Source organism: Onychostoma macrolepis, chromosome 07 (genome assembly GCF_012432095.1).
Source record: "Onychostoma macrolepis isolate SWU-2019 chromosome 07, ASM1243209v1, whole genome shotgun sequence".
Taxonomy (NCBI): Eukaryota; Metazoa; Chordata; class Actinopteri; order Cypriniformes; family Cyprinidae; genus Onychostoma; species Onychostoma macrolepis.
The window spans coordinates 23,541,366-23,563,034 of record NC_081161.1 but is presented as its reverse complement, the minus strand read 5'-3'; the positions used below and the strand labels follow the sequence as shown (position 1 = coordinate 23,563,034).

The 21,669-nt window shown below is 37.1% G+C and overlaps 1 protein-coding gene across 1 annotated transcript in view; it reads right to left on the bottom strand.

The window, feature by feature from the left end:
- The window catches only part of plxdc2b (plexin domain containing 2b), a 64,049-nt gene extending 42,395 nt beyond the window's left edge, over window positions 1-21,654 (bottom strand). Inside the window, exon 1 of the mRNA XM_058781221.1 lies at window positions 21,273-21,654. Within this exon, the coding sequence (XP_058637204.1) occupies window positions 21,273-21,375 (103 nt within the window). The 5' untranslated portion in view covers window positions 21,376-21,654. The remainder of the gene's footprint in view (window positions 1-21,272) is intronic.
- Window positions 21,655-21,669: the final 15 nt, after the last annotated feature.

The following is a 21,669-nucleotide window of genomic DNA, read 5'->3' as shown; positions in this document are numbered from 1 at the left end:
TTAACCTCATCTATCTCCTGCTCTCTCACCTGTGTCATTCTCTTGCACCACTCAGACACACCAGTATTTTTTTCAAAAGCCTCTATTTCCTTTGATCTGCCACACATCCTGCTAATTTAAAGTGCTAATGAGTGGAAGGTGACATTAGAACATAAAAGGATCTAAACACATGAATTATGTGTGTGTGTGTGCGCAGGAGGATGAATGTCCAGCATACACACACATACAAAACCAGAATAATTAATTTTTAAGAAATCACTGATACACTGTAGAATACACAGAATCAAATGTCAATTGTCAAAGTAGAAATGTCAGTGTGCCATTAAAGGTCAGCATCATACATGATGAAGTTTATGATAAAGTTGCTCTTTGGGCCACTGGTTGATTCATTTGCCACAAGCATTTAATTTGCAGGGACAAGCATTTAGATATTTAGAAATGTCAAAGATATGACCTCAGTATTGAGCCGACATAGCGTTTATATCAGTAAAGTCATTCCTGTAATCCCCTCTTCACATAAAAGCTTCAGCTGACAGGCAAATGCAATTAACTAAATGAGTGCAGAGCCATAAAGGCTTGTTTATCTCAGAAAGAACACACACAGCTCGGCTGCACTCACACCCAAAATCATACATTATAATACAATACTATACAATGTAATATAAGATTGCCAATTTTTTTGTTCAACAATTCATTGGTATAACTATATTTAAAAATCAATTAATTCATCAAATTTATTTAATAATCAGCAATCAAATAAAATCAAAGTTGTATACAAACATTACAATTAACTATCGGTTTAGTTTTCATTATCATGGACTTTTAGTTTTGTTTCATTTCCCATCTTTTTTCTAGTTTCCTGCTCTATAACGGCAATTCATTTGGTTATCACACATGTTCATTATTTAGTTCGCTATCTGTGTGTACTTACATTCCTTGGTTCATTGTCGGTCGTAATTTGTGTTTAAGCGCACACGGTTACATTGGCTTGGATACTCTGTGTTTATTCTTTGATTAAAAAATCTTTGTGTTGGAAACTTTGGACCTGTCTTCATCTTTGGAACCTTAAGACTGTCACAAATTGCACCTAAGGAAGTTTTTATCTCAACATTTTAATAATATCCTACTCCAATTTGTTTCCTGAAATATAAAAATTTCAACATAGGCTCATTGGAAATACATTTCTGCAAAACTGAAAAAACGTACCAATATGTACGAATCACTGCAGTTTCCAGTACTGAGGCAGTAAAACTCCAACAACTTTTATTACTTTTCACACAAAGTATGATTTGCCGGTACAGAGTTTTGATTTATAAAGGCTAATTCTCCAACAATTGCTTGCAGAATATTATGTTATGACTTTAACATCCTGTGCAATTTGAAAACAGATCATTTTGAACTTTGTCATCACATATAAAGCTTCATCTGCATGAGTTTTGGTTTGAAGTTTGAATCATTTTACTGTCTCTCGTTCATCAAAATGAACAAATCTTTATTCAAATAATTTTGTTCATTTAAAAGGCTATATACTTTTAACAGCCAAATTCCCCGAACACATCCACCTACGCAATCTTGATCATATTCCGAATTGAGAAATCATTATAACACAGCCAAAGATAATTTACAGGGAACATAAATGATTACTTTTTTAGTATTAGATTAGTTTTTTGTTCATTTGTCACATGACAGACGCAATGAACAAACAGATCTCTCATGAATGACCCATCACTAACCTACTCACAGAACAACGTAACCTGTGAAAAAAGTTAATGAAAAATCCCCACCACTACCGTTCACTCACTACCTGGAGCCCTGGAATTGATTATGTACTGTACTGAGGAGCTCAATTTGTAGAGGTGCTTTCCAGAGGTGTTTGTGTGTAAGATTTAGTACAAGGGACTTGAGGTCCTTGAGCTACAAGTCACGAGTGGCCTTGTCCTACACCATTAATTCAACACACACCCACATACCGTTTCAATTATGAACTATGTTTGGATGAACAATTCCTTTAAAGTAACATCCTCTGATTGTTCGTACTAAAGGTTATTTGTGGTAAACACATGAACAGCTTGAGAGTTCATTACTGTATGGACTGCTGTGCTGCAATAGCTTTCTAGTATACAGTGTGCCCACGCTTCTCTGCTCTAATATCTACTTCATTACAATGAGCTTCACAGAAGGAATGAAGGTTCCTACATTTTTAAAAAGGTACTTCAACAGTCCTTTGGATGACAAATGTTTCTAAGTAGAGCCATTAACATTCAAAGGACCCCCTGTGAGCTAAAAGGGTTCTCTGCAGCACCACACGGTTCTTGGCATATCAACTCCTTTTTAGTCTTTTAGCTTCTTAAGGTTCCTGGGTACAACAACATTCTCTTTCATAACAAGGTTTATGAAACAGTTATATTTTGGAGTGACTAGTACTTTTCTATTCGCCAGTTGTTTTATATTACAATGCTGCATGCAAAAATGTTAATTCTTGTTTTCTTATAACCTAACTGTATGTGCACATACACTATCTTTTACAACTATCATTACAAACCTGAATATAAGAGCTCTTTGTTTGTCATGTTGTGGTTCCATATTTTTATTCCAGCCCTTTGTAAGGTGTTGTTTTAACCCTGTCCCAAAGGGTTTTGAATATATTTTCCTTCTTTAAGAGCAGAAAGCCAATTTATTTTCTTTGGCCGTTTAACCTTAAGAAGATCTAGGGCTTATCTTCACTATCATCCCACAAGCATGCAGGAAGCTACAATAACACATTGTATTGCAGGAACAATCAAACCATACCTCTCTTGACTGTAGGAAATCTCATTCAGCGATTACATTTAACTTGTTATCAGGCAGAGGTTGAATGCTGTACTGCATACAAATGTCTTGACTGTTGCACTAGTGCCATTTTCATTCCACATATGGGAGAGTCTCTGATTTTTTTTTTTACACATCAGCCATCCAACTGAAGAAGACAAAATTACCAGACAAAAAGAAAGAAAAAAAAAAAACTTATAAAAAGCAGGCTACTTGTTCTGTTATCTGTGTTTACAATCCACTCTAACAGCAATGCTCAGTGCAGGTTATATAAAAATCCCTTTAAGGAATCCACAAGAACAGGCAAGAGTATTGTCATTTCCTGTTTTTAAAGAGCCCAAGAGTTAAACCCAACAGACATTTCACTCCCTCTCTTACTGACACACACACACACACACACACACACACACACACACACACACACACACACACACACGCGTTTATTAGGGCTGTAAAAGGAAGATGACTGGTCTGGGATGAAACAACCTCAACCTGCATGTCTCATTCATCTCCCTCAGGGCACTGTAACCAGGTCAAATTGTGTTCATACATGCTGTGTGATTTGTTTATACGTATGTTTACATTATAAGTGTTTACGTAAATAATGTTAATGGTAGTGAGTAAATTGTTGTGGATAAAATGAAAAGTTAAAGAAAATTTGGAACTTTTTGCCATGTAAATAACTAAGTACACTCACATTCCGGAATGTCAGACTGATGCATTAATGACATTTTCCATGAAATCACATGTTCAGATTTAATAAAAAAAAAATGGAATGGAAGAACTGATCTGTCTCTAAGAAAGCCAAAAATCTTGATTAAATCTGCTTGTTGGCCCATCAACAACAATCATCCAAACATAACTTGTTCTCTCATGGCAACCAAAGCAGCAAAGTGACTATTTCTATTTTATTTTAATAATACTCCACTTATGTATTCTAGTTCATTTTCTTCTGTGGTCTGACTAATAAAATGACAAGTCACAGCAAGTAGTTAACAGTACTATCATTACTATTAGCACTACAACTGGTACTTATACTGTATGCTAGGTGACTAAATATCTTATTTTTCTTTAAAAGACTGCCAACAATTTAAAATGATATCTAAAATCAGTACAGAGTAAAAATGTAATTCATTACATAAGAGTTTTAAAAGTAATTTGCTGGCTTGATGCTGCTGTCTTACCCCAGTCTGAGCGAAGCAGCAAAATACAGACTGTTATTTTATAACATTATAATACGCTCCAACATACTGTATAGAGGAAGAGTGCTTTGGGCGACCCATTCCTTGCTGCTCCTACTTCATAATAAAGGCACAGATGTCATTAAAAAAATGATGTCTTAAAATCTTAAAAATGGAGTGAGGAAAGACTGTACATGTATATTGTTTTTATTTTTGTACGTTTTGTTGGCACTGCACTGTACCTCAGGCGAGGCACATCTGATTCACAAGGATCTTCCCTCAACTAGCAACTTCAAAGTGGATTTCTTGGTTGCCATGCTCATTTCCTCTGAGAAACCGATAGACCTCACAACACATGGCCCAGATTTGCACTCACACAGCCTGGTCCTATTAAAGCATGTTTCAACATCTCAGTTTATGACGTGTGCGAACTTAAAAGCCTTTTAATGGTTCTTTTAAACATTTAACACTCCTTCAGGGTAATGTCAACGTAAATTATAATGAAAGTGTAAAAAAATAAAAAAATCACACCAACATTAAAGGGTTAGTTCACCCAAAAATGGAATTACTCACCCTCATGTTGTTCCAAACCCATGAGACCTTTGTTCATCTTCGGAACACAAATTAAGATGTTTTTGATGAAATGTGAGAGTTCTCTGACCCTCCGTATACATTAATGCAACTGGGATGTTCCCCGACCCAGAAACGTAGCAAGGACATCGGTAAAATAGTCCACGTGACATCAGTGGTTCAACTGTAATTTTACAAAGCAACGAGAATACTTTTTGTGTGCAAAGAAAACAATAATTACATAATTTATTCAACAATTCTTCTCCACGAGTTACCGTCTTACATCATTTTGATAATGGACGTAATCAGCGTTGTTATACGTTCAGCATGCGTGCACTGTCTACTGAACGTAAACAACGCTGATTATTTGCTGTCTATGGAGGGTCACAGAGCGCTTCTGTGTCCAAAATTGTGCAAAAACATCGTGGGACAAGGTTTTCAAACTGTAGCTGTCATTGAAAGACAGTGAGCAACTCCGTTTGTTTGTCCCTCAAAATATTTAAAAATAAATACGGTGGGTAACGCGAAGCGAGGGTTTACAGATCACAATGCAAGCGGGAGAAGTCTCATATTACGGTTGGTCATCACGATCGCGGATGACAACATGCAGGATCAACACTGTTCATGTATCGTAGGGTACGATTAAATTAATGTACATTTAACCAGTTTAATATGGAGAGGCACTGAAATGTAGACCTTCGTTTATGTTTTTGACCTACACTGTACAAGACGCGAGAACAGTCCGCTATTTAATTTGTACGTTAGCATGGACTCACTAACTTCAACGTTAGCTTGTTTTAGCCAGAGATACCTTGCTAAAGCACAAGATAACATTAATGTTCTGCTTGAGCAGATGAAAACCGTAACTTAATGAGTGTATGACAACCAGAAAATGAACGTTTTTGTCTTCATTTGTATTGGGGTGAATACTTAGGGACATTTTGCTCTGTTTTGTTTGGATTCAGGAAATGTAATAAAATAAATTATATTGCCCATCCTCTCAGGATACCTGGAATCAGTGTTACAAGTACCACAGGCACATCGTTTTTCCATTTTTGTAGCATAAACCCCATAAAACCGATGCGATCTTCGGATCTTCCAATGTTTCTCTATGGCGCTTACCGATAGGTCAATTGTGAATTGTACATACAGTAAGGGAGATATTGGCAAAATTTCAAAACGTACTACAACCTGTGGAACATGAAAAACCCTTTTGGTGAATTACTGTAGTTTAAAAAAAAAAAAATGATGTGTACTGTACATACCGTAAGGGAGATATTGGCAAAATCTAATCTGCAGTAAGTCAGTTTTGTATCTAGCAACATACTACAACCGCTGGAACATGAAAAAAACCCTTTCCAGGGATCTTTTATATGTAAATAATTGTGTACTGTACATATGGATAAAGGGAGGTACTGGCAAAATCTCATCTGTAGTAAATCACTATGAGTAATACAAGCTTTACAATTTGACAGTGTGTTATGTTAAATGTTAGAAGTCATTTTAATTTAAATACATTGGACGGTTTAACCCAGTCGGTGGAATTGTCAGATGGCCCCTTGGGTGCAATAGCGCGACAATGCTTTCGCAGGTTTACATTTGCAGCAACAATACACCTAGGCGGTTTTGAACTGTCGATATAAAGTGGTTGCTTACTGTTAAAACTAATCGTGGTATTGATATCTTTGTAGGACTGTCGACTCTTATAGATCAGTGGTATGGGAAAGTAACGAAAATGCAGCGCGTTGCGTTCTTCTGACCTCATTTGCTTGCCTGTAAATAATTTGCATGATCATCAGTAAAGTGTATTCTGAGATCTGAGGTCGTATAATCACTGTATTAGTTCACTGAGGCGCGCGTTGTTGGGGAATCCTGGAGTGTGACGTATGAGGGGAACCCCAGTACTACAGCACAGTGTCACACAAGCCATGATACAAAGTTACAGAAACTAAGCAACCGAAAGCAATATATGTCTTCCTCAGATGTAATGTTAGTTCTGTACTTCAGCTTTGGGTAAAAGAACATTATAATCTCCTTTGTGGTAGAGAAAGCTGCTTATATGTAGGCTACGGGAAACAGCGAAGATGCTGAATTAAACATACACACAATCAGCGTTTCCACATGTTTATACTGGCCCCGATAATCAAAACTTCTACTTAGCGCTTACTCCATTTCTGCGAATCAGTTTTTGTAAATCAATGACTTGATCCACATATGGCCTTCATCAACCGCCGCTTGCGCCACCTGCTGGTGAGCGGCTGACATCAGCTGGAGGTCATGCATCGGTGCTCTACTGCTATTCCTGCGCTTCCCGGATGTGCAACGATGAATTTTCTGCCGAACTTTAACCACTGAATTTGTGGAAGCGAATTTGGAAAGTGAAATAAAATGACCAAAATTTGCCTGTCGAATATTATGCGTCGTATTTTTAAACAGATTGAATATTTTAGAAGTGAATTCTGGAAGGTGAATGTGAATTATTGAATTTTTAATTATGAAAATGTGTGTGAAATATTTTGAATTGAAATATTCACAGCTTAAATAAACAACTATGTTAAATTTCAGGACCTAAAAATGCAAGCCCTGGAAATACAAGGCATTAAAATGCAAGCACTGTTAATTGCAATGCATCTTTTTTTTCGATTTGTGGAATTTATGTTTCAAAAACTATTGTCATTATTCTGTTTCCATAGCTTGACACCCTTGACATCTGCAGTTAAACACATTAATAAGAAACGCCCGCCACACCAGCTGCTGTTGAACACAGACAAAAACCTACTCTCATATATCATAACAATTACTGAATGCTCCCTAATGTCTTGTGACCGAACACATCTGGACACACACAATAATGCTTAAATGAAACATTTTGGCCTGGTTAGCAAGACTTGTAAGTTCTCCCATCTTTTTTTTTTCTTTTGCTCTTGTTGTGAGCTGCTGTATCGGTCTGGTTTCTGACCTCTTTTCTTTGTGAGCTTGGTGTTTGTTTTACTTCTGGGGATACAGCTAAATGTTTTCATGAAGTACATCTGTCAGGGGTCACCACAGGACTCTTCACTGAATATATCAAATCTGTACTTGACCAGTGATTTTCAGACCAATACAATATAAAAACTGACAGTTTTACCCGACAGAGACTTGTTTCAGTTTTAGCTATATTTATGAGTGTAAATATGTGAAAGAGGGAAGTCGGCTCTCTCTAACACGTTAAAAACAATCCATATGACATTAGGAGCACTTATGTGCTCAAGATCGATGAAACTTGGTAGACCGTTGAGTTAACAGCATCACCACAGGAAATAATCAATAATATACCTCAAACTCAAAGCACCTGAAAGATTTCTGAACTGGAGAAGGCCCCTGCAAAGTAAATATATAAACTAAGTCATTTTATATACGAACCCTGACCTCCCGCCAAGGACAGAGAGTGTACTATGCATAATTTATTCGTAATTAACATGTCAGACTTAATTTTATTGTGCTTAAAAAGTGTCAGCGGGGGCATAGCACAAAAAAAGCATGTTCATTACGCTCAATTAGGTATCACTGATTAAATTATCCTAGAAACATAAACTCTCAATACTCCACAACACGCACAACTATTAGCCTGTAACACTGTGCTAACTCTAAGTTCAGAAGAATGATAAAAACCACTGTGGGCCATCACAATTAGTTTAATCTTAAAACATATGACTAGATAACATAAAACGTTTGGAAACTTGTAATGGTGCTTGGACATCTTTAGTTGGATATGAAAAGTGAGTTTTAAATCACAGAAGTTGATAATACTGATACAATATATACAATATACTGATAGTAGAATACAATGAACAAAGTAAAAGAGGTCATCATGAGCTAAATTTAGTTGATCTCTAACAGATATTTTAAAGGTTATTGCCATTAGTGATAATAGAAGGTTTATCACTGTAGGTTATACAACCTAAATTCACACACTTTTAAATGCAGAAATACAACACCAGCTATAGATGATGCTGTTGACTGCCTTGGGAAAAGCGTGATGTGAAAATAATATCCTTGGGGCTGTTCTTAGATCAAGCAATTCAGAGACTCGCACACAAAACCTGAGACAGCACAGTTGGGTCTCTCTTTTATCTCCCACCCCCATTACTGTGTAAAACAAGATATTTGGTAATGAGCAATAACTATCAGTATGTAGATGGGCAGCGGGCCTCCCTTAGCACAAGTGCTCCGTCTGCCTCCAACCGCAATGTCACAATAACATGAAACTATATTAATTCCTAATGAAATGCAAATCGAGGCTGCAGAGAAAATGTCAGTAAATCTACAGCATAATTGTGCAAATTCATTTGTTTGTAAATAAAACATAAATTTAAATTTATTAAAAATAAACTCACATTTATTAATTCATTTACATTTATTAATTAAAAATGTACATTTATGCATTCCCTGTGAAACAAACCCATGACCCTGTTATTGCGCCATGCTCTTCTGTTACAGTGGTGCATATAATAATGTAGCTATAACAGATGAAAATATTGAAATCAGTGATTTTGGTTTGGGATGAGGGGAACACTTGCCAAGATTAGAGTGAACTGAGCAAAACAACTGTCAATATGGTAGATATGTTCTCATAATTCATGTTGTATCATCCCCAGTTATTAAAAACGTACAACAAGCTAATAAATAGCTCACTATATAGGGATCTTAAAGTGCTCAAAACGAGCAGATGTTGCAAATGCTCTAATGAGCACTTCATGATCTTCAAAACATGAGGTCAATTCATTTGGTGCTTATATAGTTTAGATTTAATTGAGTGTAAAACACTAGTTCCAACATATGGAAAACTGCACAATTCTTTTATTTACTTACAAAAGCATTAACACACTGGTATTTTACATTGGATGAGGCCCAGGGGAGTTTCTTATAGAAATACTCATGAGCACTAAGTATAATGTGTTTATGCTTTACAGCTCTGCAGATCTGAGTGTTTTTGTCTGTTTCTGCTAAAGTGAATTTCCCTCAACCGACAAACACACACCCCACCACTCATACATACACTCCCTAAAACACACACACATACACGGTTCCAGTTGCAGAAACACAAAGCTTTATTGTTAAAGTCTGAGTTAGTCATAGCCCACACAGTCCTGTTAAGGCTTGCATGCAGCTGAAAACACCATCATGGACATGACTCGGGAATTTATGTGCTACTGAGAGACTGAACATATTATTTTGAAAAATTACTTTGGCTGTTTATTTTTGCCTAAAATGTTTAAAGAAGTCTAGAGTTTATTAATGCCAAAAATACAAAAGTTTTGAGAAAAAAAAAAGATTTAATAACCCTAGTAGCATTGAATAAAAATGCAAAAATAATGACTGTTTTCAAACAGGTTTTACAAACACTGCCCAGTCTGCCACCAGTCAGCCAAACAGACAGTCCGCCCTAAATCACGCTATTAACTGAGTCAATGTTGCTGCATTGGACTGGTGGGGACGCTCAAACAAATAGACCAATGTTTTGAAAATGCCATTTGGTGTTAGCTATTTTTGATGAAATATTAGCACCCAGAGACATTCATGTCTGGCACAAGGGTGTGGTGTTTTGTTTATGCTTGTTAAAGTGCTGTTTTTAAAAAACACAGTCTCTCTTGACTGAATGTATGTGTTTGAGAACTCGGGGCTGGTGGGAGAAAACAATGTGGAGAAAGACAATATAAAAATTTGAAAAGACATATACTACTTTTTCTGTGATTTCTAAATTGCACCTCATTTAAAAACTTATCAGAGAAGTGACAACCATATTTAGCTGTATAAGGGGTACACAAAGTATTTAATAATATAAGTCCATTATCTTTAGATTAACTCTGTCAAATTTTAGGTATTTTATATTTCAGAAATTTTCCAAAATAATGTTTCTAGATCAGGGATATTCAAACTATTTGATGTATGATGTATGATTCAAGTACTCGAAAATTGCTTATTATTATCAATATCGAACAGTTGAGCTGCTTAATATTGTCTTAGTGGAAATTAAGGATTCTTTGATTAAGAGAAAGTTCAAAAGAACAGCATTTATTTGTAACAGAAATCTTCTGTAATTATGTAGAAGTGTTTACTGTCTCTTGATAAATTTAATGCATCCGTGCTGAATAAAAGTTAACTTTCAAAAAAACTTTACTGACTGACCCCAACTTTTTAACAATAGTGTACTGTAGGTACATATTATTTAATATACAGGTGCTGGTCATATAATTAGAATATCATCAAAAAGTTGATTTATTTCACTAATTCCATTCAAAAAGTAAAACTTGTATATTATATTCATTCATTATACACAGACTGATATATTTCAAATGTTTATTTCTTTTAATTTTGATGATTATAACTGACAACTAAGGAAAATCCCAAATTCAGTATCTCAGAAAATTAGAATATTTATATTTGAGTTTCAATTAATGACCATCCCTACAGTATAAATTCCGGGTATCTCTTGTTCTTTGAAACCACATTAATGGGGAAGCCTGCTGATCCAGAAGACGAACATTGACGCCCTCCACAAAGAGGGTAAGTCACAGAGGGTCATTACTGAAAGGTGTGGCTGTTTACAGAGTGCTGTATCAAAGCATATTAAATGCAAAGTTGACTGGAAGGAAGAATGTGTCAAATGCGGCGCTTAGTGGTTATTCATGTAAACCCTTGTCGGTTATGTAGTAAATGAACGTAAACAGTTGAGAATGAAAATACGTGTGTAACAGTAAATTGGAACCAAAATTGGAAATTGGTCAATTGAAACTCTTAAAGTGACAGTGGGCTCCTGCTGCCGACTGTGTGCTTTATTTTAATCAAACAACAAAAACAAAGACAAAATCACTCACTGCTATTGACTGAAGGACTTTTTGTAGCTTTAATAAGTGACAAATAAAGTTTAATTCTTACAGTGAAGACAATGTTATTTTATTTTAAATTAGATTATTTATATATTTTATTTAAAGATCGCTATCTTTAAATAAATTATTGATTTAAAGTTTTGGTCATATGGCCCACTCATAATCGTGTTAAATAATCGTGATTACAATATTGGCCAAAATAACTGTACCGATGATTTTTGTCATAATAAATTGAGAAGCCCTACTAAATACTATAATTAAATACTACTATTATTTATACAAAATATTTATTAAATAATAATATTTAATAAACAACAATAGCCATCATAAAGTTGCTAGGCAATTCAGTCAAAAGTACAAAGGCATCCCTCTGGTATACAGCATTAAAGTTATATAATATAACGTGATGAGATTTATCAATTTATCAATATAAATATAAATATTTATGTAAAAGCCTACAGAAAAATACCCAACAAAATTAAAAATATAATGATTAAATAGAAAGTGAATGCAAATGTCCATAAGAGGAAATAAGAGATATTAGAACTGACCTGAGTGAATACTTAAAAAGATATTTAGAGCTGCATGATAAATGGAGCAGCAAAACAAGACATACAAGCAAACACAACGTTCTGCCAAAAGAAAATGTAACAAAAAAAAAACAGTCCTCATGAGAAGAAGCATTCTGGTTAATTGTCCTTTGCCTAGTGCTCAAGTGCTTGTGAGTTTGCATGAGTGAACTGAAACTTTCATTCCCCTTGAGCCAACCTCTGCTAACCCCCCACAGTGACACTCTACACACACACACACAAACACACACACACACACAAATCCTGAGAGACACATTTACTACTTCTTGCTATTCCAATCTCTCTGCCTCATCACCCATTCCATCTCATTCACACTAGAGGCTCTGTTCTAAAGTCACTAGCTCTGCATTCACTACTTATGTTTGGGTCAGTGCACATGAACAGGTGCAAGAAATCCTTTTAAGTGTCATGAGAGCAGATTATAGCATCTAGCCAGCCTCTGTTTTTTCAAGAAGTTAAAAAAGCACCCAGTCTTCACTTTTAACGTGTAAATGCACAACTGAGGTTAATGGCACACATAATCTGCTGTTAGTCGGCTATGTTTGAGAATAGTGCATTGAATATGTTTGCGAAAGAATAACAAACACTTCAGAGCGGTGTAATTAACTTTTGTTGAAAGGTAATTAGCAAAGCTATGAAGAAAGGACCTCATACTGAGTACCATTATTACAGCCCTGGAGAGAAAGACAGGGAATGCCAAAGAATGATGGAAAGAGATCCAGGGAAGAATTGAAAGCAAAAGCACCGCTGGATGCCTGAAAAGCATTGTGAGCATGTGAAACACACAAGACCCTTAGAGCACAAAAGACAACTACTGGAAACCTCTGTGACTTTCACCAAAAAACGCTCTCTTTCTCCTTCCTCTCTCTTTCACAGCTGTATTCAGAGAGGTCATGCGGTGCACTTTTTAAAATGCGATTTAGTCTGGTTAAGGTTGAAGCGTACTTTTACTTTCCTCTTCTTTTGTGGCAAATGTAACTGAACAACTTCATACCACTTTGAGCGTGACTGTTCATTCATAAAGTGCAATATTAGTTCTCGTAAATGGATCGGTAGATGCATGGTGGTGTGTCTAGAAACAACGGTCAGGCCCTGCAAGCATACCTACCCAGAAGGACCCCCTCTGTCCTTTTCTTCATAGCTCTATTCATGCTTTCTTAGGAACTCATTCAAGGAGAGATAAAGCCTGACTCAAGCCATCCATTCACTTATCCGCCATGCCGAAAGAAGCAAAGGAAAATTGCAGAGCCTGTGATGTAGGATCTCCCTAAGCATTCGAACCAACTCATTCCAAATGACTGTCTTGCCCAACATGTGTTGTTTTTCTTCTGTTTTCTCTGGCTAATTCTTTTCCCATCATCTGACTATTTCGTGATGTGTTCTTTCTTTTTGGACTATGTCTTTCTTTGCTTCTCTCCCACTCACCTCCCAGGATCTTCCTACAAACAGCCTTCTCCCCCTACAGCAGTCACTTCTGAGAGACATGAAGGTCAATGGAAGTTCCACTGGCTGCCTCTGCAGGGCTCGTTTTTTGTGTGCATGAGTTTGTGTGTGTGGGAGGCTGCTGCTTTTGGCATTATGATGGATGATGAACTTAGAACCAGGCTGTGTATTAGAAACAGGCTGTGCATCAGTGCTATGGTCAGTTAACTTGATGCCTACTTGATGCCAGGAGGCCTAATTCTGTCTAAACAGTGTGTGTGTGTGTGTGTGTGTGTGTGTGAGAGAGAGAGGGATTCATATCCAACTTAGTCAAGTTAAGGAAAATCAGGATTGAAAAACACCCAATGAGCTCACGATGTCTTCCATCGTCTCACTGTCTCATACACGGTCACACCTACAGGCTCCATTCCAACAGGCTCAGGGTTGTGAGAATAAAGTTGCAGACAGTCTTGTTAGGCAAAAGATTTACAGAAAAGGAGAGAGGGATGGAAAATATGCAGGAAGGATGTGCAACTCTAATGACGTCCAGATGGAGCAACCGCAACTATCTGTTACTAAAGGACAACTCCAATAGTAAACACTTAGCATGGTATAATTCTCAATATATAGGTTTAAAGGATAATTTCTTCAAGGGTGGAAGGAAAATGAAAATAATAAAAGGACATTTCGAAAAAACTTTCACAGCCAGTACATGTCCAGTACATAATCCATACCAGAACAACTGAAGACCAAAAGATAAGAGAATGACACAAACTACTGGGAACACTTTTGACACTATGAAACAACGAAGATGGAAGCTGAACCTGATATATACATAGTCACTCATAATCATATGATCATTTATAAATATCAGCCATATTCTTGAATTGCAAAAGATTAAGAGAATCAGATGTGCTAACTTGGTAACTTCCTATTGAGAAGTGGGCAAAAAAAGAGATCAGAAACCTGCAAAAAATTCAAATTGTGATTCTCTCATCCGGTTTGTGATCACATGTAGAAACTCGCTAAGTGAACAGGCTAAACTACTCAAGTTTGTGTGTGAACAACAATATGGTACCTGTAATATATCTGTACATTTCAGTGTGCATGTCTTCACCATAAATTAAATGTTTTGAATAGCATTTAATGTAAGCATTTATTTATCAAATTCTGGCCCACAAATAGGAAATTCCACCTGTGTGATATCTTACTTTGCTCCACCGCATTTAGCAACAAACTATTAATATTGTTGGGGAGAGAAACACACCCAGCTCTTCACTCCTATTAATAAAGTCTTTTCTGACACAGCACTGCAGATGGCCAGCACACTCTATAAATAATGCTTTATCTGGGCCATGAGCCGAGAGACAGCCTCTTTATGTGTACAAGAGATGCACATCTCGACCACATGAAGAGATGAAGTTACCTGACTCCTCATGTGAGCTGTGAACGTTCAAGTAAGAGAAAAACATTACAGGGTACAAGTAGACACAATTTAGAGATGCTCAATGTGATGAGTTTGAGCTGCCAAGATGTAGTTTTATATTGCTGCCAAGGTATAATGGATTGATAATCCAGGGCCAAAGACATCACCCAAACTCTGAGGTGGTCTACAGCCCAGGAGCAGCTCTGGATTCAATGCTCTGATAAGATATTAAAGCTTTACATCAATCCCTAAGAGATTTCACAGTGAGTAGATGTGCAGTGCCAAGGACTAAAAACAGAGAAAATTTGACCTGTGCAACTGCTAAAAATCTCCACAGGGTAATGCTCTTCAATTTAACATTCTGAGAGATTCAATACAAGAAACAAACATTCAGACTTCAGGCTTTAACTTTACCTGGATTGAGATCTGAACACAGACTCAAATATTGGAAGGGGTCTTACATTTGGCTTTTTTCTTTTCTTTTTTCCTTCTTTTTTTTTTTTTTTTGTACAAAATATAATACAAAAAGGCTTTTTTATTATTCACTAAAGCTCACTAAAGAGAAAAAAATGTTATGGGTAAAAAGTATAACCCTTAGGAAGAAATTGAGGGCAGAGAGAAAAGGAGAGGAGCCAAAGGGAGGGGGTGACAAAGACAGAATGAATACAAACCTAAACCCAACCCATTGGATGAACTACTTAAGAATTGTGGGGGCCCCACATTCTCACCATCTATCCTTTGCTACATCTCTGCAGTTTCAGAGCTGCGTTTCCTGAATCATCTATAGCAGACTGGCGACATACTCCTTTTAATAAATATGAACTATAATTCATAAACGCTTCTTGTTGAGTAAAGTCTTTCTTCACTTTTTGCTTATTAAAGAACCAGCAATAAGCCTTTGTTTCCTTTAAACCACTGTATCTTAACCCAAATAAATGTTCTGACTGAATGCATGATGCTCAATTTATATATATATATATATATAACAAATATCTAGTATTAGAGGAAGAACTGAAAATCATTGTGAGGGTTTTATCTAACAACTTGAACTGTGTTTTGGTATTCAGAATTGTCTGAACACGTTTACCATTTGCTTAGTCTCAGGATCTGTATCTGCATGAGGCAGAAAAGTCATGATTATAACAATCTTATATGTGAATCACCATTGTGTGGCTCATGTAATGCTTTAGAACCCTTGACCTACTTTGTTGTTTTACTCTATCACAAGAAATAAAAGCTATGATGCAAAAACACACACAACCATACTCAACGTACACATGTGAGAGACATATGCTGCAATGTTTTGTTTTTTTTTGTCTAAAACTCACATGCAGTTTCCATCCTGCCAAGGCCTGTAAAGTAGGCTACAAACTAGGTCACAGAGTTCCATTTCAGAATTTTGAATACTTTATAAAAAACAAGAACATTAAACCACCTCTTCAATGGTGCAACACCCTTTCCACAGCAGTTAGTTCCGGATTGATTGGCCAAGCGGCCTGAGTGCTGATTTGTACATTATGCTGCCTTCAAGTGCACTTGGAAATCCCCTACTTCCAAGTTGGGCATTCAATGTTCTGACATATCACGCATTTAAGCTGGAAAAATATTAGAAATCAATAATAACATTTATTTTCATTTATTTAATTTTTCATATTATTTGCATTTTTTATTTAAGAATGGTATGTAACAAGAAAAATTATTTTGCATAAAGCAAACCACGAGAGGTGAGTGATTAAAGTCGGCATGAAGCAGAAATTGTGATAGTCTTTTATCTCTTACTGTGATGTTTATCTGAGTGAAATGGCTTCTCAAACAAGAAAAATGTACAGCAGGGCTTTATTTTGTCCATTGGGAATTGACTGGATCATTGGATTGTCGTCGTTTGGTAATTGCTGCGATCTGATGTGGGTTACAGATTGCTAGAAGGGAAGGATTATTGCCCAGCCCTCACACCGGCATAATAAACACTGCAATATTCCATAAGAAAACAAGGATCATCAATTTTGATTTCATTTGTTGTCTAAAAGTTAATTTGTAAAGAGCACCTGAATATTACTAAAAAAAGTGAAAATAATCCATTCCCATTTGGTCAAATAGCAAAAGAAAATCTCCATGATAGTGTTTTCATGACTTTCAAAAAGAGGAAAAAAGAGAGAGATTGATAGGAGCAGTCAGAGAGAATCAAATATTACCGTCACTAACTAACACTAGTGCTGGGCGGTATGACCAAAAATGTATATCACGGTATTTTTCAAAATTATACCGGTTTCACGGTATATGACGGTATTTATTTTTTTCATGCATGATCGGGTGTTAACCACATTTTCTACTGATTGAGACGAAAAACTGCAGTAGATTGACTTAGAATGCCCTATTTTACTGTCATGATGAGCGAATATTGTAGAAAAATTCCACACTAAATAGTGACTAAACACGACCCATTAATACATGTTAACCAGGAGTCATTCTCATTTATAATCGCGACATCGTCTGATAAAATCAACATGCATCTAACGTTATACTAAAGAGCGGCTATATGCGGTGGTTTTGGCTATATTACTTTTTTGTCTCATGCAGCGCACTGGCTGCGTCTGAGTAAACTAAAAAAAAAAAAGTGCATAATATTAACAGACGAACTATGCTCATATTTATAATTCCAAACAGTCGCGGTACGGCCAAATGAATGCGGTGCTTCTCTGCCGCTCGCTGCACAGAACAGACGCAGAGAGACGCGACGCTGCGCCGAGTCAGATCTCGCTCGCGGGCAGCACTGGCGACATCTTCCAACTGAACCATAGCTAAGGTTTATCCAAAACATTCGCTAGGTTTGTCAGTTTGTATATTCTATGGGGAAAAAAAGCCGCTAAAAGGGTCTGAAAGTTGCTAAATATAGTGCTAAAATCACACTCGTGTGTGTGAGACGCGGGAGCTGGTGGCGGCGCGCGGTGGATATTGTGGATGAGTTCTTCTGTATCATCACGTTCTACTAGTTCTACAGCTTCAGAACACGCTTTGTAACACATACAGCTGTGTTCTTGCCACAATGCAATAGTGAAAAGATACCCCTCTCAAACAGTGTGTCGCGTTCCGAACGTTATTTAAATAACACCGGTATTGCGGTATTTTAAGAATTCATATCATAAGAAAAATAAACACCGGTATTCGGTATGAACAGGTATACCGCCCAGCACTAACTAACACCGTTAATAATGTTTTGTAATGTGAAGGTAATGTAATACACCGCACAGTCCTATAAATGTACAAATGTTTTTAGAAAAAAATATATAAAGAAAATGCAGGATTTATGATGTTGATGACCACTGAAACATGTCATCACAGTCTGTGAAAAAAGTCCATTCCTTGGAGCAGGGTTTCTCTTACAAACCCGGAGACGAGTTAGTGTGGAATGATAACAGACGGACTGAAACGAATAGAAATTTGCTTCCGCTGCAGTGTTCTGTTCCAGCGTTTGCGCTGCTCGCTGACACGCCAAATGTTTTGGCTTCATTTGGAAATAATTTTGTTCACAAAGACAAAAACATATGAATAAATCTACTCTATATTAGTTTTTATTAACAGAACTGTTGTATTGCAGGGATATCTCACCCAAAAATAAACATTTGCCATTAATTTACTGACCCTCAGGCCATCCAAGATGTAGGTGACTTTTTTAACTAAAAACCGTGGTCATTGGAGATAAAATGCAAGTCAGTGGCTACCAGATTTGAGAATAAAAAAAAAAGCATATCAAGAAAATAAAATGAATACCGCTGGCTCCTGATGATATATTAAGGTCTTATGAAGTTAAACGATCGGTCTGTGCAAGAAACTGAACATTTATTATCTGTATAATTACATTGATGAGCCTGTGATAATCCGAGCACTTGAAAGAAGAGGTGGAATTAGGTTTTTAGGTTTCGCATTATGTGAAAAGGTGGTGAACTAATGAAAACTAGTTTATTAAAGGGATGGTTTATGGGGTGCAGTCTAAAATGTGTTAATGCTTCGTTTTTAAAAAAAAAAAAAGCATTATTTTTCACATAGGGGCCTAATTTACATTTATTCCACACCGCTCTGTCCCTTCTCCTCTAAACACGCTGATCATTTCCTGCTTTTATGAAGCCCCTCCCTCAGAAATGCGCAATGGGCTCAGATTGGTTAGCTGGTCCAGTGTGTTGTGATTGGCTAAACCGCCTCTAGTGTGCGTCTAAACATCCCGCACCTCACCTCAGTAACATGTGCTCCGGTTGTATTGTAAACAATGGCGTCGTCAATATTGCTTATCAATTTGAGCCCGATTGAGACCCAGAGAATATTAGTGAAGAGGATCGCGCAGAACCTGTGCACGGCTCTTAATGGGGTGTTTTTTGTTTGTTGTTGTCTAATACTTTTAGATACGCTGTTATTTGTAAATGCTACTGCTTCTGTTAGCTTTTAATATACGGTTTTATCCTGATTAAAGCTTTAATACAGTACGGCAACCGCACGCACGTCCATGTATAACGCTTCTCATAACTATGTGAAAATAAGTGTATAAATGTGTATTAATTGTTTGAGCTGAGCTGATGATCTGAATGAGAGAGAGAGAGAGAGAGAGAGAGAGATGCAGAGCAGGGGACGCGAGGAACAGGATTGCGAACCGCTGTTTAGAACATTAATTTTGAAACTTGCAAATCCATTAGAATTGTTAGAAGACAGAATTGCGATTCATATATGAACAGATTTTTACGTGCACCCCTAGTTTTCTCTTCCTCTTCTCTAAAACACCACAACATGGCCTCGGCCCCTTTGCTGCATGTTCCCGGGGGTGGGGTTTATCTGGGTTTGTGATGTAGCGAACCCGGGAAGTAACTTGTTGTAGTCCCTATGATCCGTTTTTGTAGGCATTAAACTTAATTTTAAAAGACGATATCTCCATTCCCATTGAACTTTCAGCGCTGCAACTTTGCAGATATTGTTTATGCTCAAACAGTAACATTACACACTAACTAACGTTAAAAAAGTGAAATCGCAATCTACCACCCCTTTAACGTTATATGTATGAGACATCTACAACATCATTATTGGGTGCTTTAATAATTGCCTACAGGCCCTACATTACCTCATTATGTGATTAGCTAAATGAACTGGTGAATCAGTTATTTGAACCAGAAACGAACTGTCCAAAAGAGCCATTTTGCACAAAAGAATCGGACTTCCACATTTACCTGAGGCTATGGAAGAATGGTAATAATATTGTAAATAATTCAGTTTCTTGCACAGACCAATCGTTTCGCTTCATAAGACTTTAATTGTCAGGGGCCAGGGGTATTAATTTTGTGTTCCTTGATATGCTTGTTTTTGGTAATTGTCAAAAACTGACAGCTACTGACTTTAAATTCATAAATCACCAAGGACTACGGTTTCAGCTAAAAATGTACTTTACTGCTCTACTGAAGAAAAAAAATTTGGATGGCCTGAGGGTGAGTAAACTAAAAGCAAATTTTCATTTTTGGGCGAACTATTCCTTTAAAGTGGTATCTCACCTGCTATATTGTGCTGTTATTCTGAAAATCGTGCTGATATTCAGAACTGCAGCTTTCTTACTCTTGCGAAATCGGTCAAATAGTACCTCTACAAGAGATCTGTACAGAGAGAGACCCAGACAAACAGACAAAGGCAGGTTATAAATCGGACACAATGGGCTCAAGTCGGATGGGTCGAAACATGGAAACACTTGGAATTTACGACTCGAGGAAGAGTAAATTACTCCAGTGTACTTTCCTCTTAAAATGTATACATGGCCAATAATAGTTTCAGTACAGTCTGTTGAAGCCTCCTGTGTCTCACATTAAATAACCTTGCGCAGTGTGAAACGACACAGTAGAAGGCTATTAGAAACACAATAGCTACTCCAGTGATGAACAGGTTATGCGCTTTAGGGCAAAGTCAACGAAAACAATCCTGCTCCGAAGGTACAAGATTTTCCAACTCATATTCTTTCTGCAGGAATACATTCACATACCGCTTGAAAACAGCTGCTGATAAACATCGCCTTGGCATACAAACAGCACAGCAAAACCACACGCTCAACCCATATTAGCTTATTCGTTGTGTTATTAAAAATAAATTCAGCATTAATATTAACAGGCTATTAATACGAAGAAAACCTCAAAGTTCCCATGAGTGAAAAATGAAAGAATAGCCTATACACAGACTTCAGATGAGATGGAAAAAAAGTAGGCTACTGTATCAACTTATGAAAATGCATTCAGGATTTTCATTTTAGTCCATATATCAAGGGTATAAATGACGAATAGACATAGGCTCAGGGGTAATGGTGTGAATATCTGATTTTCCACATCGCTATCGCCAAAACAAACTCCTGTCATCAATAAAGCGTATACTGGAGTCCACGAGCACTCACCTTCCGCCGTTAATTCTCCTCTGGTGATCTGGAAAACACTTCCCAAAGCGTGCAAAACTAGAACAATTCCCACAAACACATCGAGAGTGCTTGAACCCGCCATATCAGATATCCGCTGAGGCAGATGTCCTCAGGTTCTTTTGCTCTGTCGTCGCCAAAGAAGATGTCAAATAAAGACAAACAGCGTCTGGTCAGTCGCTGAGCATTCCGCGCCCGCTGCTGGAGCTCTGCCTCACCGCTCCTGTGATGCGAGGATTCGCGCTTCCGATAACGACGCGTTTCCTTCAGACTCCAGACCCAAACTAGTCCTAGCAGAGTTCGAGATAGTCTAAAAAACAACCCAGTCCAGCTCGCCTCTTATCCATGCATTCACCACAAAACCAGGAGGTGTAGATGG